Source organism: Bubalus kerabau, chromosome 6, assembly GCF_029407905.1.
Source record: "Bubalus kerabau isolate K-KA32 ecotype Philippines breed swamp buffalo chromosome 6, PCC_UOA_SB_1v2, whole genome shotgun sequence".
NCBI lineage: Eukaryota > Metazoa > Chordata > Mammalia > Artiodactyla > Bovidae > Bubalus > Bubalus kerabau.
The window spans coordinates 101037368-101055989 of record NC_073629.1 but is presented as its reverse complement, the minus strand read 5'-3'; the positions used below and the strand labels follow the sequence as shown (position 1 = coordinate 101055989).

At 41.7% G+C, this 18622-nt stretch overlaps 2 protein-coding genes across 12 annotated transcripts in view; one reads left to right on the top strand and one right to left on the bottom strand.

Moving 5' to 3' along the window:
* GPBP1L1 (GC-rich promoter binding protein 1 like 1) overlaps positions 1–9848 on the bottom strand; it is a 75814-nt gene extending 65966 nt beyond the window's left edge. Inside the window, exon 1 of one of the 10 annotated variants that reach the window (XM_055586026.1) lies at positions 9713–9848. The gene's annotated coding sequence lies outside the window, so the exon portion shown is untranslated. Of the gene's footprint in view, positions 1–5526; positions 5552–7184; positions 7210–7595; positions 7950–8022; positions 8288–8643; positions 9624–9712 lie in introns of those variants that run through there. The other 9 variants (XM_055586027.1, XM_055586024.1, XM_055586025.1 and 6 more) reach the window with 9 other exon arrangements.
* A 44-nt stretch (positions 9849–9892) lies between these two features.
* On the top strand, positions 9893–14312 carry TMEM69 (transmembrane protein 69). Of its 2 annotated transcripts, none has more exons than XM_055586044.1 (3): positions 9893–10027; positions 11987–12123; positions 13314–14312. In XM_055586044.1, the coding sequence occupies exons 2-3, from the start codon at positions 12082–12084 to the stop codon at positions 14025–14027; spliced, it is 756 nt and encodes a 251-aa protein (XP_055442019.1). In that variant the 5' UTR covers positions 9893–10027; positions 11987–12081; the 3' UTR covers positions 14028–14312. The 2 variants fall into 2 exon arrangements, with proteins under 2 accessions (XP_055442019.1, XP_055442018.1); XM_055586043.1 differs by having other exon boundaries at positions 9899–10027; positions 11984–12123.
* The last annotated feature ends 4310 nt before the right edge of the window (positions 14313–18622 follow it).

Here is an 18622-nt window from a genome sequence, read left to right as displayed (position 1 = left end):
GGCTATATGAGTCAGGTAACTAAGTGGATTAGTTTTATGTATAAGCATATTTAAAAATCTCTTCTCAAGAATAAGTATTTTGCTCAAAACCCAAACATTACTTTTAAGTTAGGAGAGCAGACTCAGGATCTGGTTGGCTCTGCCTGTACTAGCTGCATGACTTTGGACAAGTCACTTCACCTCTTTTTGCCTCAAATCATTATCTGTAATTGGAGATTGTTGGAAAGTCAATGATTGAGTGAGTGAATATATGTAAAGTGTTAAGAACAGTGCCTGGATGCTTTATTCAGGGAAATAACAAAGAGTCTTGTTTACAGTGAGTACTTCATAGGTGTAATGCTTAATAGTTAAGGACTTCAGTTCAGTTCAGTTGCTCAGTCGTGTCTGACTCTTTTGCGACCCCATGAATCGCAGCATGCCAGGCCTCCCTGTCCATCACCAACTCTCGGAGTTCACTCAGACTCACGTCCATCGAGTCAGTGATGCAATCCAGCCATCTCATCCTCTGTCATCCCCTTCTCCTCCTGCCCCCAAACCCTCCCCGCATGAGTCTTTTCCAAAGGTCAATTCTTCACATGAGGTGGCCAAAGTACTGGGGTTTCAGCTTTAGCATCATTCCTTCCAAAGAAATCCCAGGGCTGATCTCCTTCACAATGGACTGGTTGGATCTCCTTGCAGTCCAAGGGACTCTCAAGAGTCTTCTCCAACACCACAGTTCAAAAGCATCAACTCTTCGGCGCTCAGCCTTCTTCACAGTCCAACTCTCACATCCATACATGACCCCAGGAAAAACCATAGCCTTGACTAGACGGACCTTTGTTGGCAAAGTAATGTCTCTGCTTTTGAATATGCTGTCTAGTTTGGTCATAACTTTCCTTCCAAGGTGTAAGCGTCTTTTAATTTCATGGCTGCTGTCACCATCTGCAGTGATTTTGGAGCCCAGAAAAATAAAGTCTGACACTGTTTCCCCATCTATTTCCCATGAAGTGATGGGACCGGATGCCATGATCTTCGTTTTCTTTTTTGATCTTCGTTTTCTGAATGTTGAGCTTTAAGCCAACTTTTTCACTCTCCTCTTTCACTTTCATCAAGAAGCTTTTTAGTTCTTCTTCACTTTCTGCCATAAGGGTGGTGTCATCTGCATATCTGAGGTTATTGATATTTCTCCTGGCAATTTTGATTCCAGCTTGTGCTTCATCCAACCCAGAGTTTCTCATGATATACTCTGTATTTAAGTCAAATAAGCAGGGTGACAATATACAGCCTTGACGTACTCCTTTTCCTATTTGTAACCAGACTGTTGTTCCATGTCCAGTTCTAACTGTTGCTTCCTGACCTGCATACAAATTTCTCAAGAGGCAGGTCAGGTGTTCTGGTATTCCCATCTCTTTCAGAATTTTCCACAGTTTATTGTGATCCACACAGTCAAAGGCTTTGGCATAGTCAATAAAGCAGAAATAGATGTTTTTCTGGAACTCTCTTGCTTTTTCCATGATCCAGTGGATGTTGGCAATTTGATCTCTGGTTCCTCTGCCTTTTCTAAAACCAGCTTGAACATCAGGAAGTTCACGGTTCACATATTGCTGAAGCCTGGCTTGGAGAATTTTGAGCATTACTTTACTAGCGTGTGAGATGAGTGCAATTGTGCGGTAGTTTGAGCATTCTTTGGCATTGCCTTTCTTTGGGACTGGAATGAAAACTGACCTTTTCCAGTCCTGTGGCCACTGCTGAGTTTTCCAAACTTGCTGGCACATTGAGTGCAGCACTTTCACAGCACCATCTTTCAGGATTTGGAATAGCTCAACTGGAATTCCATCACCTCCACTAGCTTTGTTCGTACTGATGCTTTCTAAGGCCCACTTGACTTCACATTCCAGGATGCCTGGCTCTAGGTCAGTGATCACACCATCGTGATTATCTGGGTTGTGAAGATCTTTTTTGTACAGTTCAGGGATTTAAAAAAAAGCAGAGATATTACTTTGCCAGCAAAGGTCTGTCTAGTCAAGGCTATGGTTTTTCCAGTGGTCATGTATGGATGTGAGAGTTGGACAGTGAAGAAAGCTGAGCACCGAAGAATTGATGCTTTTGAACTGTGGTGTTGGAGAAGACTCTTGAGAGTCCCTTGGACTGCAAGGAGATCCAACCAGTCCATTCTAAAGGAAATCAGTCCTGGGTGTTCACTGGAAGGACTGATGCTGAGGCTGAAACTCCAGTACTTTGGCCACCTCATGCAAAGAGTTGACTCAATGGAAAAGACCCTGATGCTGGGAGGGATTGGGGGCAGGAGGAGAAGGGGATGACAGAGGATGAGATGGCTGGATGGCATCACCGACTCGATGCACATGAGTTTGGGTGAACTCTGAGAGTTGGTGATGGACAGGGAGGCCTGGTGTGCTGCAGTTCATGGGGTCGCAAAAGAGTCGGACACGACTGAGCGACTGAACTGAACTGAGCAGGGATAAACGGGCTTCCCAAGTGGCACCAGTAGTAAAGAACCTGACTGCTAATGCAGGAGACATAAGAGACATGGGTTTGATCCCTGGGTGGGGAAGATCCCCTGGAGGAGGGCACGGCAACCCACTCCAGGATTCTTGCCCAGAGAATTCCATGGACAGAGGAGCCTGGTAGGCTGCCTACAGTCCATTGGGTTACAGAGTAGGACACAACTGAAGTGGCTTGGCTGGCACGCGCACACACAGGGCAGGGGAAAACAATAGGGAAAAAACGCTGTTTTGAGAAAGGAAATTTTCAGACCAAACAGGCTGAGGAAACTACTCACTAGAACCAAAAAAAAAAGACAAAACCACTACAAACCCAGCATATTTAGCTCAATCTTATAATACAACAAATATACACTGCTGCTGCTGCTGCTAAGTCTCTTCAGTCGTGTCCGACTCTGTGCGACCCCATAGATGGCAGCCCACCAGGCTCCCCCGTCCCTGGGATTCTTCAGGCAAGAACACTGGAGTGGGTTGCCATTTCCTTCTCCAATGCATGGAAGTGAAAAGTGAAAGTGAAGTCGCTCAGTCATCTCCGACTCTTAGCGATCCCATGGACTGCAGCCCACCAGGCTACTCCGTCCATGGGATTTTCCAGGCAAGAGTACTGGAGTGGGGTGCCATTGCCTAGATAGGGAAAAAAAGGACAAGAAACAAACTACCTGGAAAAGTTAACACTGAATTGGGCACAGGACCAAAACAAACACTCCATTTTGCAACCATGTTGAAGGAGGGTTAATATCTCATACAATTTCTCTATGCTGCTCAACAGAGAAATTGTGGGAAAATGATATGAGAAACACTGAACAAACCAGAAGAAAAAAAAAGGCTATCAATTTACAGGAAAATCTAGAATGTGGGAAACTGCAGGAGAAATAACCTGGTTTCTTCAACAAAGTACAAGGGAAAAAACCCAGAAGAAACATACAAACTAACAAGCTTAAAAGAATATCAGTCAATTACAGTGTGTGGGACCTGGATACTGATTCAAATAAAGAGAAGTCAACAGAAAAGTAATAACTAGAAAAGGAAAAAAAGAATACTGAAAAGCCCATGTGCAGTCATCTGTTCAGATTCCATAGAATTTAATTCAATGAGCAAAAGGTAAAGACAATTTTGAAAAATTTATTTGACACTTATGAAGTGCTTACAATAGTCAGGCATTGTATTAAGAACTATACAAATGTTATTTCATTTGTTTACCACAAAAACTCTATGAGAAGGTACTATTACCCCCATTTAACAAAGCAGCAGGCAGAAATCATACCTAAAACTTTACCAAAGTCTCAAAGCTTTAAGTGGTAATGCAGAGATTCAAACCAAGGGCACTATGACCACCATACCACCACGCCATCTCTCTACATGATGTGGTGAAAATCCAGCTCCGGAATCAGACAGCTGTCTGAGTCCCCAGCTCTCACTATGTTATGCAAACCACTGAACTCCTTGGATCCTCTGTACACTCACATATAGAAGCTTTAATATCACCTATTTAAACAAGCGTTTTAAGGAGTAACAAGAAAACATATATATATATAATGGACTCTGTTACACCCTCTAGCTTATGAAGCCTTCAATAAATGGTTCTCACTATCCTTCTACCATACCTGGTAAGACTAATTAGAAAGCAGAGCTAATAATTAATAAGCACATAGCTGGAACACTGGAATAGTTCTACCTTTTAATTAACTAACTAAAGAACCCCCAAACCAACTTTTCAACATACTTGTAAACTTCAAGGACAGCGGTAATTCAGAAGAGAACTTTTTTATATAATGACATTTAAATATATAATCTTTGGTGGCTCAGACAGTAAAGTATCTGCCTGAAATGCAGGAGACCCAGGTTCGATCCCTAGGTTGGGAAGATCCCCTGGAGAAGGGAATGACAACCCACTCCAGTGTTCTTCCCTGGAGAATTCCATGGACAGAGGAGCCTGGTGGGCTACAGTCCATGGGGTCACAAAGATTCCGACATGACCGAGGGACTAACACAAACCAGAGTTTGCAATATAAAGTATAATCAAACTTAATTCTTAAAAGACAAAAAACGAAAAACACCACCAACTTATTCCACACATACAGACCTGCTACTCAGAAAGGCGCACTAAAACTTTGTTCATACTGATGATCCTCTTGTCTGACATCTGATTAATATATGGCAAAGTAGTTTTATTATAGAAAAGGAAGGTAAGCTTAATGACTATGTTAAAAATTAACTCCTTTAAGAAACACAGCTTTCTGTGTTGTTATCCTGTGAATGTTTTTGTGCTTATCTGTTAAACTATTAAGTTCCTGGGTGGTAGGAATGTTTTATAGTCATCTAGGCATTCCTAGACCTTAGCAGGCTGAAACTGGCACCACAGGACAGCCTCCAACATTTCTTAAAGTGTTTCTTAAAAGAATGACTGAACCATTTTGTTTGAAAAATAATGTGTACAACAGATCAGTTAAAGGTCGATTTTTTTAAATAATAAATAATTTTTATTATTACTATTATTTTTTGTCATGCCATGCTGCATGCGGGATCTTACTTCTCTAGCCATGTATCAAACAAAGGTTTCCTTGCAATGAAAGCGAAGAGTCTTCATCACTGGATTGCCCAGGGAAGTCCTACCAAAAGGCTGATTATTTGCTTCAGTAAATAAAAATAACTACTAGATGCCTTTAAATATTTGCCGAGTATATTTGAAATCACCTGTAAAATTCATAACATGAGCAATATTTTACCTCATTAGTTAAGATATACCTGTGGACAAAAGAATTTCAGCTCATCTCACTGAATTCTTTTCCAAGGTTGATTGTAGCCAGTTTTGTTTTGAGCAGAAATCCAGTGGGAAATAAAAAATCAGTCTGATTTTGAAGTGACTTGGGCAGCTACCTCTCAGCACAACCACATATCAAACTGCAGACAATGGCAACTATAGTCAGTTACGAAGTAGTATGTTTTCTATGTATGAAAGAAAAGAAACAAAGTGAAGTCGCTCAGCCGTGTCTGACTCTTTGGGACCCCATGGACTTCAGCTTACCAGACCCCTCCGTCCATGGGATTTTCCAAGCGGGAGTACTGCAGTGGGTTGCTATTTCCTTCTCCAGGGGATCTTCCCAACCCAGGGATCGAACCCAGGTCTCCCACTTGTAGGCAGACGCTTTACCGTCTGAGCCACCAGGGCAGTTCCTTTCTATGAATGGGGAAAACCAAAACTTCATTCAAGTTTTTCATCTTAGTGTCACCCAGATTCCTTCCCCATTACAATTATTTGAAAAACCATAAATACCACAATTTGCCTTTTCCACAAACTACTTTTTCAGCTGGGATATTTAAAAAATTGCTTAGGTTTAAATACGTACTAGTTGGATGAATATCTGAACTTATTTTCCTAAATAATGGGAATAAAACAATATCTACCTCACAGGAATAAACTAGTAAAAATATAAAGCAATTCAAGCAACTGTAAGCCTCTGGCACATTAGTTACTCCTGTTACTAAGTGCATACACTTTATGTTTTAATCATAAAACAAAGATACGCAATTTGTTGGAAGTATGATTCAAAATTGTTATGTTTTATCTAAGTATTTAAATATTAATTACAAGCAGAAATATGTCCCAGATTTCTTGTCATTCCAAACTTATTAAAATGTCTGCATGTGCTGTCCTCAACCAAACTACTAAACAGCCACTGACAAGAAAACCAAGCTGAATTCATTCAAAATAAAAATGGCTTCCTAACACCCCGCCACAACCAAATTTCAAGAGCTTTGCTAAGATGCTATTCAGAATCAATTGAAAGAATATTTGTATCAGTATGTACAAACTGTTTTGAGAACCTTTAAAAAAAAAAAGAGGTCTCACCCAAGTTTATGGATTCAGTAGTCAACAAAAGCAAAACACAAAGCAATTGACTTGTAATTTCTATAAAGCACTTTAAACGTTTTTTCTGTAAAACCACCAAAATAATTTAAGAACAACAACAACAAATCCTAGGGGAGTTGACAAAAATAAACTTTCATATTGAACGAATGTGGAGAGGTAAATTGAAATTGACTCCCTAGGGAAGGAAGATGAAGTAAAATAGTTTATTTTCCTATTAATTCCAAACTTCTCATTCACAATTAGCACTTTATTATTTTAGACAGATTTCAACTTGAAACTGGAGCATCTTCCCAAATACTGAAGTTAACTGTTTTTGATTTCCATTCTATGCCCTTTTGTTTTCAGTTAAACCTCTGGATCTAATGTTGTTTTTTAAGCTGCAAACAAAAAAACAGCCTTTTGTTTGAAAGGGCACAACAATCAGGCACTCCACTTAAAGTCTGTTTTCATTTGTCTTACATTCTTCTGATACGTGTCCCAATATAAAAGACCTTAGAAAAGGCCAGCAATCGACCAAACTGCAAATCTAAGTCTATTGAAGACCAATCACTATACTTTTTGGAAGGAATTACACAGAATGTGACTTGTTACTAAACTAAAACATGAGCCACCATAAACTTTATTTTTCCCCAGATAAGCAATAAACATTAAGAGCACGTATTTTAACAAATATGACAAACCAACTTAACAGCACAAAGTTGGCTGATAAAATTAACACCACAGCACAATTTCAAAACTATAAGCAACTACCAAAAAAAACCGCACCCACTCTTATGTAAACTTTTGGAGTAAGCAAACTACTTGAGCCTCACCTTTGTTTTCACCTAGCAAAGGCTCTTCAAGACAAGACAACAGTAAGATCAAAAGACCCAGTTGTTGAAAAATAACTAAGGAAAAATAACTAAGAATTCAAGACTTGTTAACGTGTTTAAGTTACTAAGCTCGGGGCACTTCCCCAAGCTACAGCCATTTTAGATTCAGCCTTTCTTTTGAGTTTCACGGCGAGTAGGGCGAGGTAGATAGATGTAAAACAGAAAAGTCCTCACTAAAGCACTTAAAGATCGACCAGCCTTTTTCTCCAGGTAGGGAGGAGTCGGTAGGGGCTGGACAGACGATCTAAATCAACGAAAACACCTCGCTACCAAGGGGAACCGGAACACTGGGGGCAGGGGTGCGGGGTTAAAGCTCTTCTTTCTCCCTCAGATACCCCACATTTGACTCACACGTTTTTTTCCTCTTAGATTTTTCCATCACTGGGAAACAAAAGCCCTTGGCTCTAATTTAAGAAGGAGAAAGAAAAAGTAACCGTAAACCAAGCTACTCAATCACCAACAAGCCGGAACGCCTGGAGAGGAGCCAGAGAGCCGCAGGTGAGCGTTCCGACCCGAAGAGCAAAGTTAAAGTAGGAGCGCTCTGGCAGAGTCTCGACGACGCTCGTGTGCAACGCTCCACGCGTGGGGGAAGGTGCCCCGTTCGAACCACACGACCCGTGGGCTCCGCTCCCGGTCCTCGGACCGACCTACACCCAACCACCTGTGTGAGAGCCTCCTTCAACTTGTTTCAACAGCCGGTTAGGCAGGCACCGGGTGGAGCCCTGCGCCGGATCACTCACGATCCCCTACTGCCCCGTTGTCGGGAACTCTCACTCACCGGGCAGTGGAGGGGCTACAGTTAGGGACCAGTCGCAGCGTCTGAGGGCGAGTCCCCAGCTTCCTGATCCGGCAGAGGTGGAGAGCCCACAACCATAACAAAGGTCTTCCCAAAATGGCTGCCCGGCCCACACGGCCCAGGAGGGGCAGACCGGGTGGACGGGGAGGAGCGACAACCAGCCCGGCCCTCCCCCGATCTCACCCCGCCTCACACACGCCCACTCGTTCGCACCGCCCACAAGGGCGCACGCGCATGCGCATGAGCCATGTTCGGGTGACCCCCGCCGGCGCCCCAAGCAGCCAACGTTTAGCCGAGAGGACGGCGGTTATTCCCTGCCCCGCCCCCAGCTCACTCCGCTGCGTCTCTTGGCGGCGCCCCCGCCCCTCTACAGAGTTGAACACTGTCTTTCCTAGCGCCGCCTCAGAGGCAGAGACCAGCTGGATTTGGTACTCCCCTTCACATCTCTCCAGGCACTAGGGCCTGGGCGCCGGTGAATGAGTGGGGGGGAGGGGGGGTGTATATGTGCACCCGTTTTTCCCCGCCCCTTCATTCTGCACCTTCCCACAGCCCATCTCTCAGCAAGCGCACTTCGCCAAACTATATCTACAAGGACTAACAAACCGGTTTTGTAGGCGCGTGTTTTCCGACCCTTTCCCACCTTCGGCTCCTTCCTTCTTTCACGTGCGCGCGCCGTTAAGACTCCAGCCCCCAGCAGGCCACACGGCCGGGCTTCGGCGGCCTGAGTGGCTGGTCCCGACGCACTACCCGCTGGGAGTGGTAGTTCCGCCCGACCGCTGGCGTCAAGCCCCTGTCCCAGTACTGGGCGGTTTTCTGGCCAGAGCCTGCTCCAGTGCCAGAGCGGAGAAGCTGTTTCTTCAGCTCTAAGTCTCATTGGGTATCGCATAACGGGAAGGGGCGGCGCTGCCATGGCCGAGAAGGAAATAAAAGTGAAAGCCTATGGCGACTGGAAAGTGTTACTATTAGGAAGAATTCGCTGTGAATCTGTTCTGTACGAGAGGCTAAACCATGTGATAGCCGGCAACCAGGAAGCTAGACTACCTAGAATCGAGAGGAATGGAGGAACTGGCTAGCGTGGGCTCCTGCAGCTCTCCTTTTGTTTTCAGATAAACGCGCAAATTGCCTGATGGTGTTTCCTTTGATAGACTGTGAAATGGAGGCCCAGAGAAGGGAATGGACCTGCTCAAGGTCACAAAGCCCACAAATAAAAGTTAAAGCAGAGAGTGACAAGGAGGAATAATCTAACTTACGGATCACCCTAAAGGCTCTTATCACACTTTTCATGAAAATAAAAGTCTTGCCCCTTGTTTTATTTCTTAACAAAATTTCCAGATACCAGCAAAGAGAATGAAGTGGAACTTTTTTCCCCTTAAGTAGTGTTAGTTCAGTACCTTAAAGAGCTGTGAGATATGCCTAGGCTATCCTAGAAACCCCTTTTTAATGCAAAGTCAAAAATGAGTTCCAGGGACTTCCCTGGTGAGCCACTGGCTAAGACTCTGCACTCTCAGTGTAAGGGGTTCCAGTTCGATCCCTGGTCGGGGAACTAGATCCCACATGCTGCAACTAAGACCCGGTGCAGCCAAATTAATAAATATATAAAAAAAAAAAAAAGTTCCAGAGATGGCAAGCAATTTGGCCAAGTCATACTTGGCCTGGACTCCGAATCTCCTACCTTCTTACACCACCATCACTCCGTAATTGCACTCTACATTCCCGAACTCTGCGGGGCAGATTTTGCTGGCTGGGAAACCTGGACTAGAAAGGAAAGGACCATTTAAGTACCCTACAGACTTCAAAAGTCAGTTTCTACTAAGATTTTACAGAAAACCCAGGGTGGGACCTAGTTAGCGCTGGTCAAGTTTCCACCCGGATTCATTTTTTTGCTCTCAGGAAGTGAGGGGGGACTATTTATTCTCACTTGCCGGAAGTTTTTTTTCCCAGAGTTCCGAGCTCTTCAGGTTTCTACCTCTGTGTGCGACGCTGGCGAGTGAGTAGTAGGGCTGTTGCCACAGGTGCAGGTTGGGAAAAGTGGTGGGGCACCAAGGCTTTGGTGTAAATTGAATCCGCGGGCACTGTTGAGCAAGATTTCCCGGGGATCTCTGCATCCAGACTTCATCCCTTTTCTACTGATGTCGGCTCTAAGAGTTGCAGTTTGCAACTCTTATTTGGCGCAGTGGAAGTATTGAGCATTTTCACCCAAATTGAGTGGATTAACTCTTGGGTCTTTGTCCTTAATCTCCTCACCCGTTGCCATCCTGGGCTTTTGGCTATCACATTTTTGCTTTAATACCCTTGAGTTGGAAAGCACTTGTCACAGTGCCTAGGGAGTTCGGAAGGTTGGGGAGCATGTAGATTTTTGAAATCCCTTAAAAAGGTGATTTTGAACAAACGTGAGTAGGTCGGTCCTGCAGGTATGTGTGTTTGGGAGTCAGGAAGCGTGCATGTGTGTGTTTGTGTAGTCACTCAGTTGTGTCCGACTCTTTGTGATCCCATGCACTGTAGGCTGCCAGTTTCCTCTGTCCATGGAATTCTCCAGGCAAGAATACTGGAGTGGGTTGCCATTCCCTTCCGCAGGGGATCTGCCTGACCTAGGAATCAAACCTGGGTCTCCTGCATTGAAGGCAGATTCTTTACCATCTGAGCCACCAGGGAAGCCCATATTATCTAATTGACCGGGATAACTTAACTCCCTACTTGCTTCCATATATGGAGAGATAGCCATTGACAGTCTGGTATACAGAATTTCTTGACCCAGCCCAAATATCTGTGATCAAGAAATTAGTTGTTTGTTTTTTTTTTCCAATAGGCGAGAAGTAAATTTATTTATAAAGGAATCTTTTGATAGACCTGCAAGGGGGCAGGCAAGGGGGCTCTGCCAAGTTTTTTTTTTTTTTAATCTGTGTTAGGTCTTAGATGTGACTCCTTGCGGCTGGAGAGCCTAGTTGCTTTTGCATGTGGGATCTTAGTTCCTCCACAGGGCTCAAACCACATCCCCTGCATTGGGAGACTGCAGACTCTCAACCACTGGACCACCACGGAAGTCCCCAAGTTTTTAAATTAAGCAGCAACTGTGGATTTTGGATTTTAGACACTTCTGTTTTTCTGGTTAATACTAGGACTCATGTAAACATGACAGATCTGGGTTCATAGTATTCTCATTCAGCCACTTACTGGTTGCTTACATTTTGTAAGGTGGGAATAATAGCTAGTTTGGTTTTTTTTTTTAGTGCCTGCTTTGTGTTAGGGACACTGCTCAGCTTTTTACATCTATTAGCTTATTTAATTTTTATAGCGACCCTATGTAGTTATTATAAGCCTTAGGTGAGTGAACTGCACTATAATCAGGTTAAATAATTTGTCCAAAATCCCATAACTAATACATGGTAGAGCCAGAATTCCAGCCCAGGTCATTTGACTCCAAAATCTGCACTCTAACTTAACAGATTATTAGTATCACTCAGCACCAAGTTGATGAGGTGACTGTATTAAATAAGTCAGTGCATGTAAAACACATAATTATAATGCCTGGTTCACAGCTAGTTGTATTGATTGCTATTATCATTACTTTTAAGCTATAAACTCCTAAGCCCCAAAATATATAACTAAGGAGAAAAAAGAAAGCAGACAAGCTATGACTTTCAGTGTTAAAGATAAGAAAGCTGGCACTTCAAGGAAGCAATTTATCCAAGGTCACACAGTTGGGAAATGATTTGTAAAAATCTAGATACATTGTCTCTGCATTACTCTTCTTTACACCCAAGAGCAAAAGCTAAAATAACAGTTCAAAGAAAAGGATCTATTTACTACATGTTACTGATTTTTTAAAACATTAATGACCATTTCCAAAGGAAACTGTTATATGGAAGAAATTCCCCCAAATTCCTATTTTTAAAAATTATGTATGAAGTGAAGAAAATTAAATGACATCTTATTTTGTTCACAGCAGCATGCTTCTGATTCAGACCCTCCACTTAACTGTAAAAATACATTAATCAGAACTGTGTGGCATCTTCCTAAGCAAGACTTTCTGTGGGACCCAGTATGCTTCACTTCATCAGGAAGTGTTCTCAAGCATCTTCAAAGGTTGGTTTATTCAGCAAATATTTGAGCACTACTTTCCAAGCACTGCTTCACTGGGCAATAGTAGTAAAATAAAGAAGACAAAAATCCTTATCTTCATACTCTAGTTGATCTGGGTAAGAGTAAAATACAAATAAGTGAAATATTTAATATGTCAAAGTGAAATATTTGGTATGTCAAATGCTAAGTGCTGTGGAGAACTACAGAGCAGGGAAGGGGAATAGGGACAGTAGATTTTTAAGTTCTGCATTTATAAATAGGGTGGTCAGAGTGAGGCAATGAGCAATGCAGATACCTCAGGGAAGAACATTCTAGACAAAAAGAAAAAAAAACAGTTCTCAAGATGGACTCATTCCTAGCAACTTTGAGTAACTACCAAGATTCTTTAAATAAGCTCTTTTGTTTTCTTTAATCCAGTGTTTTCTGAATTACAGTTGATCTGTGCAACTATTGAAGTATGGAATCGACTCACTAAAGAACAGAATCAGCAGAAGAGGTTATTGCTTTGGCCATGTGCCATGAACGGCACTGGGGAGTTTTTTTTAAGGCAAAGGAAAAAAAACCATATGGTCCAAGCCCTCAGGTCTACTGAGACAGACAAATGAACATGTGATTTTAATTCACTGTGAGAGTTATGATAGGAGTGTGCATAGGGTACTTACTTACAGCAGAATTAAATCACATTGGAGAAAGTTTCCAGCTGAATTTTGAAAGGTAAGTTCCCTAGAGAAAAAAATGGTAATCTAAAATTCTAGGCAGAGACTTGTAGAAAGGCATGAAGCTATGAAAAGTTTGCAGTATCTAAAGCTTAATTTTCTTTACATAAAACAGAACTGCCATAGTAATTAGTGCACTTTCTTTTTCAATTTGTAAATAGAAGAGGCAGTTTAGAATGCCAAAAGCTAAAGACCTAGTCTTTACCTGTTCCTCCAGATCTTTCTTTCATGGGATAATATTGTGGTAGGCCAAAACATATCACAGTTTCTATTCTGTAGTAGCTTCTTTTGCATGTTGTATAGTTATTTAATAGTCTTTGCAGCAATAACATCACCCTATACACCAGCCTTTACGTTTGACATGCTAACAGAAAGCACATGGTTTGTTTTTATATTGTTTCATATTGTGACTAAAACATTTGGTGATTTTCTTTTTTAAGTCTGTTTTGTTGTCTTCTGGTTCTATTTTCCCTATAGATGCTGAAGTACACTTCCACAGTCAGACCAGGAGCCAGCAGGAGAATAGAAACACTTACTCACAAGACATGTCTTCAGCAGAACTTTTCCCCTTTGTTTCCGAGGCTTTGGCTTTTCTCATCCTTTCCAGCATGTGTGGACAAGACACAGTATTATCATACTTCCCTATGCAGTTTTAAGAAGAAGCAAGAGCAAGCAGTGGTTCCAGCCAGGCCACCACGAACCATCAGCTTCCTGCCTGACAGCCCAAAGCCAGCTTTATACATAACTCTGGCAGGACTAATCCCCTTCGTTGCTCCACCACTGGTCATGGTGATGACAAAGACTTATATTCCCATGTTAGCTTTTACTCAGATGGCTTATGGAGCCAGTTTCCTTTCTTTCTTGGGAGGGATCAGATGGGGTTTTGCTCTGCCAGAAGGTAGTCCAGCCAAACCAGACTTCCTCAATTTAGCTAATAGTATAGCTCCTGTTGTGTTTTCATGGTTTGCTTTCTTTATTTCTGAAAGACTCGGTGAAGCTATAGTCACAGTAATAATAGGTTTGGGGATAGCATTACACACTGAACTTTTTCTCTTGCCCCATTATCCCAATTGGTTCAAAGCCCTGAGGATAGTAGTTACTTTAGTGGCCTTTTTTTCATTTGTAATCACTTTACTAGTAAAAGATTTTTATCCAGAGAAAGGACCCAAGAGACTTGGGCAAGTAAAATAAATATAAAACTACCCTATAGATAATGTTAGCATGTTGGTTAGAAGCCTTGTGTTTTGCAGTCATCTTTTTCTACCTCTCCTGTTTAGCTTTTTCCCAGGAAAGGTGATATTTTCTTTACAAACTATTTTTCATTTGTAGAAATCTTTATCTTACAGAAATCACTGAGAAGCAGCTTGAAAACCCTTAAGTAAAATTCTCATTTAGTCTTTTTATGAGTTATAGTCATCCACTTAAAATTTTCAGTGTTTTAATTTTTGAAAAATGTAAATAAAAAAAGATGAAAAACACTGTGTTAGAGCTTTATGGTCATTGAAAACACACACACATAAACTCTCAGAGGAAAACTTCATGAGTGTCTGAAAATAATAGGTGGCTCTAGTGTGGAGTTTTCATTGCAGTTGCCCCTGGAAATTGCATTTCCAAGCTCATTTTACCTGGCATAAGCTAGTTATTTGAACTGAAAGGATCTATGGCTTTAAAAGTCAGTAGGAAGCACTATCACAAGGGAAAGCTATGTTCAAAGAAAAGCTGGACATATTTTCTGGTTTTATCAGGATATTTGGCAGAGTATACACAGAACTTGATTTATGGACCTAACATTCCAGATTCCTATGTAATATTGTTCTTTATATCATCAGGCTTTATTTTCACCACTACAGACATCCACAACTGAGTGCTGTTTCCACTTTGGCCCTGACACTTCATTCTTTCTGGAGCTATTAGCAATTGCCTTCTGCTCTTCCCCAGTAGCATATTGGACACCTTCCTACCTGGGAGACTCATCTTCCAGTGTCATATCTTTTTGCCTTTTCATACTGTTCACAGGGTTGTTAAAGTACCAGACCCACCTTACCTGTCTCCTGAGAAACCTGTGAGTCAAGATGCAACAGTTAGAACTGGACATGGAACAACTGACTGGTTCAAAATTGGGAAAGGATATTGTCACCCTGCTTATTTAACTTACATGCAGAGTATATCATGCAAAATGTTAGGCTGGATGAATCACATGCTGGAATCAAAGACTGCCAAGAGAAATATCAACCTAAGATATGCAGATGATACCACTCTAATGACAGAAAATGAGGAGGACCTGAAGAGCCTCTAGATGAGGGTCAAAGAGGAGAGTGACAAAGCTGCCTTGAAACTTCCAACATTAAAAAAACTAAGATCATGGTATCCAGTCCTATAACTTCATGACAAATAGAAGGGAAAAAAGTAGCTGTGAAAGATTTTTTCTTGGGCTCCAAAATCACTGTGGACAGTGATTGCAAGCAAACCCAGGTCTCCCGCATTGCAGGTGGATTCTTTACCAGCTGAGCTACAAGGGAAGCTCAGATGTGAGTTGGACCATAAAGAAGGCTGAGCGCCAAAGAATTGATACTTTTGAATTATAATGCTGGAGAAGGATCTTGAGACTCCCTTGGACTGTAAGGAGATCAAACCATCAATCATAAAGGAAAACAACCTTGAATATTCATTGGAAGGACTGATGCTGAAACTCCAATACTTTGGTCACCTGATGCAAAGAGCTGACTCACTGGAAAAGACCCTGATGCTGGGAAAGATCGAAGGCAAAAGGAGAAGAGGCAGCAGAGGATGAAATAATTAGATAGCATCACCGACTCAATGGACATGAATTTGAACAAACTCCAGGAGAAGGTGGAGGACAGAGGAGCCTAGCTTGCTGCAGTCCATAGGGTTGCAAAGAGTGGGACACAAGCTAGAAACTGAACAACAACAAGTAGATAACAACTTATCTTCAAACATAAGACCAACTGGTAAAAAAAATACTTGAATAAAGCAACTAGTAAGATCCCCTGGAGAAGGGCATGGCAACCCACTCCAGTATTCTTGCCTGGAAAATCCCACAGACAGAGGAGCCTGGCGGGCTACAGTCCACTGGGTCACAAAGAGTCAGACACTACTGACATGACTTAGCATGCACACATGTACAAACTAGGAAAAGTCAATCTGGAGTCATTTTTATAATGTTCTATCTAGTTTTACAAGTCAACTCATACAGAAGCTTTTTAAAACACTGAAAAAAATACCTTGGATTCTAACTTGAAAACCTAGTCTTTTCAGATGCTTACTCTTATAAAAAGAAAAAACATTTAAAATGTAAGAATATAAATTAGGAAATGGATATGATATATATAACCTTTGTATCTCTCTGTTAGTCACTCAGTCGTGTCCAACTCTTAGCGACCCCATGGACTGTATGGACTGAAGCCTGCCAGGCTCTGTCCATGGGATTCTTTAGGCAAAAATACTGGAGTGGGTTGCCTACCTTTGTATAAGTATTCAAATATTAGGTAATAAATTTCATAAGTAAATTATATACTTATAATTTCCACTTCAGTGATTCTTGCTGTGGAAAGATCATAATCTAGAGTAGTAACTTGTTTACTTGTTTGTGTGTTCAAGTCCCAATCCACAATATCTCAGAATATGACCTTACTTGAAGACAGGGGTCTTTACAGAGGTAATAAGGTTAAAGTGAGATTATAAGGGTAGATTGTAATGTTATATTACTGGTGTTCTTATAACAAGAGAAATTTAGAGATTAACATGTATATAGAGAGAATACCAGTGAACATGAAGATCTACTTGCCAAGAAGAAGCCTTGAAGAGATCTTTCCTTCTTAGCCCTCAGAAGGAACTAACTCCACCAACACCTTGATTGCAGATTCTGGAAATCCAAAACTGAGACAATACATTTCTGCAGTACTTTGTTAAATGAAACAGTCCTAGCAAACACATATAATACTATGGTGCTAGAGCTTGTTCTGATCATTGGGAAGTATACCAGTTAAAGCCTGTGCCTAAAATCACCAAACAATCCTTCTTTATTTATGTAGAGAAAAGTTTACGACAGCCTGATACTGAAGGAATGAAAGCTCATACTCTTCAGAAGATCCTTTTCAGATTCTACTCAGATTGTTTCAGTGAGGAAAATTACTTCTTTGCTTCTAAATTGCATGAGTACTACACAGACTTAGAACTTTTTTCTGATCTCAGTCTCTCATAATATGAGCAAGTTAGATGTTCAAGCTAACTGACCCCTTATTTTTTCTCAGCCCCACCAACTGCATGCAGGATCTTAGCTCTCAGACCAAGGATCAAACCCATGCCCCCTGCAGTGGAAGTGTGGAGTTCTAACCACTAGACCACGAGGGATTTCTCTACAGTGTGTATGATTTTTAAGTACACTGGACAATATTTACAAGTATACTGAAATATTTTGGGGGAAGATCATGTTAATCAGTTCAGTCACTCAGTCGTGTCTGACTCTTTGCGACCCCATGAACCACAGCACGCCAGGCCTCCCTATCCATCACCAACTCTTGGAGTTCACCCAAACCCATATCCACTGAGTCGGTGATGCCATCCAACCATCTCATCCTCTGTCGTCCCCTTTTCCTCCCACCTTCAATCTTGCCTAGCATCAGGGTCTTTTCAAATGAGTCAGCTCTTCCCATCAGGTGGCCAAAGTATTGGAGTTTCAGCTTCAACATCAGTCCTTCCAATGAATACCCAAGACTGATCTCCTTTAGGATGGACTGGTTGGATCTCCTTGTAGTCCAAGGGACTCTCAAGAGTCTTCTCCAACATCACACTTCAAAAGCATCAATTCTTTGGTGCTCAGCTTTCTTTATAGTCCCAACTCTCACATCCATATATGACTACTTAAAAACCATACCCTTGATGAGACAGACCTTTGTTGACAAAGTAATGTCTCTGCTTTTTAACATGCTGTCTAGGTTGATCATAACTTTCCTTCCAAGGAGTAAGCATCTTATAATTTCATGGCTGCAGTCACCATCTGCAGTGATTTTGGAGCCCAGAAAAATAAAGTCTGACACTATTTCCACTGTTTCCCCATCTATTTGCCATGAAGTGATGGGACCGGATGCCATGATTGTAGTTTTCTGAATGTTGAGCTTTTAGCCAGCTTTTTCACTCTCCTCTTTCACTTTCATCAAGAGGTTCTTTAGTTCCTCTTCCCTTTCTTCCATAAGGGTAGTGTCATCTGCATATCTGAGGTTATTGATATTTCTCCTGGCAATCTTGATTCCAGCTTGTGCTTCTTCCAGCCCAGCGTTTCTCATGGTGTACTCTGCATATAAGTTAAATAAGCAGGGTGACAATATACAGCCTTGACGTGCTCCTTTTCCTATTGGAACCAGTCTGTTGTTCCATGTCCAGTTCTAACTGTTGCTTCCTGACCTGCATACAAGTTTCTCAAGAGGTAGGTCAGGTGGTCTTGTATTCCCATCTCTTTCAGAATTTTCCACAGTTTATTGTAATCCATGCAGTCAAAGGCTTTGGCATAGTCAATAAAGCAGAAATAGATGTTTTTCTGAAACTTCCTTGCTTTTTCGATGATCCAGCAGATGTTGGCAATTTGATCTCTGGTTCCTGGGCCTTTTCTAAAACCAGTTTGAACATCTGGAAGTTCACGGTTCACGTATTGCTAAAGCCTGGCTTAGAGAATTTTGAGCATTATTTTACTAGTGTGTGAGATGAATGCAGTTGAGCATTCTTTGGCATTAGCCTGGCTTAGAGAATTTTGAGCATTATTTTACTAGTAT

Excerpts from the sequence above, each read along its gene's own strand:
- TMEM69 (XM_055586044.1), top strand. The coding sequence starts at position 12,082 with ATGCTTCACTTCATCAGGAAGTGTTCTCAAGCATCTTCAAAG. Across the intron at positions 12,124-13,313 it reads GTTCTCAAGCATCTTCAAAG|ATGCTGAAGTACACTTCCAC; the intron begins GTTGGTTTATTC and ends TTTTCCCTATAG.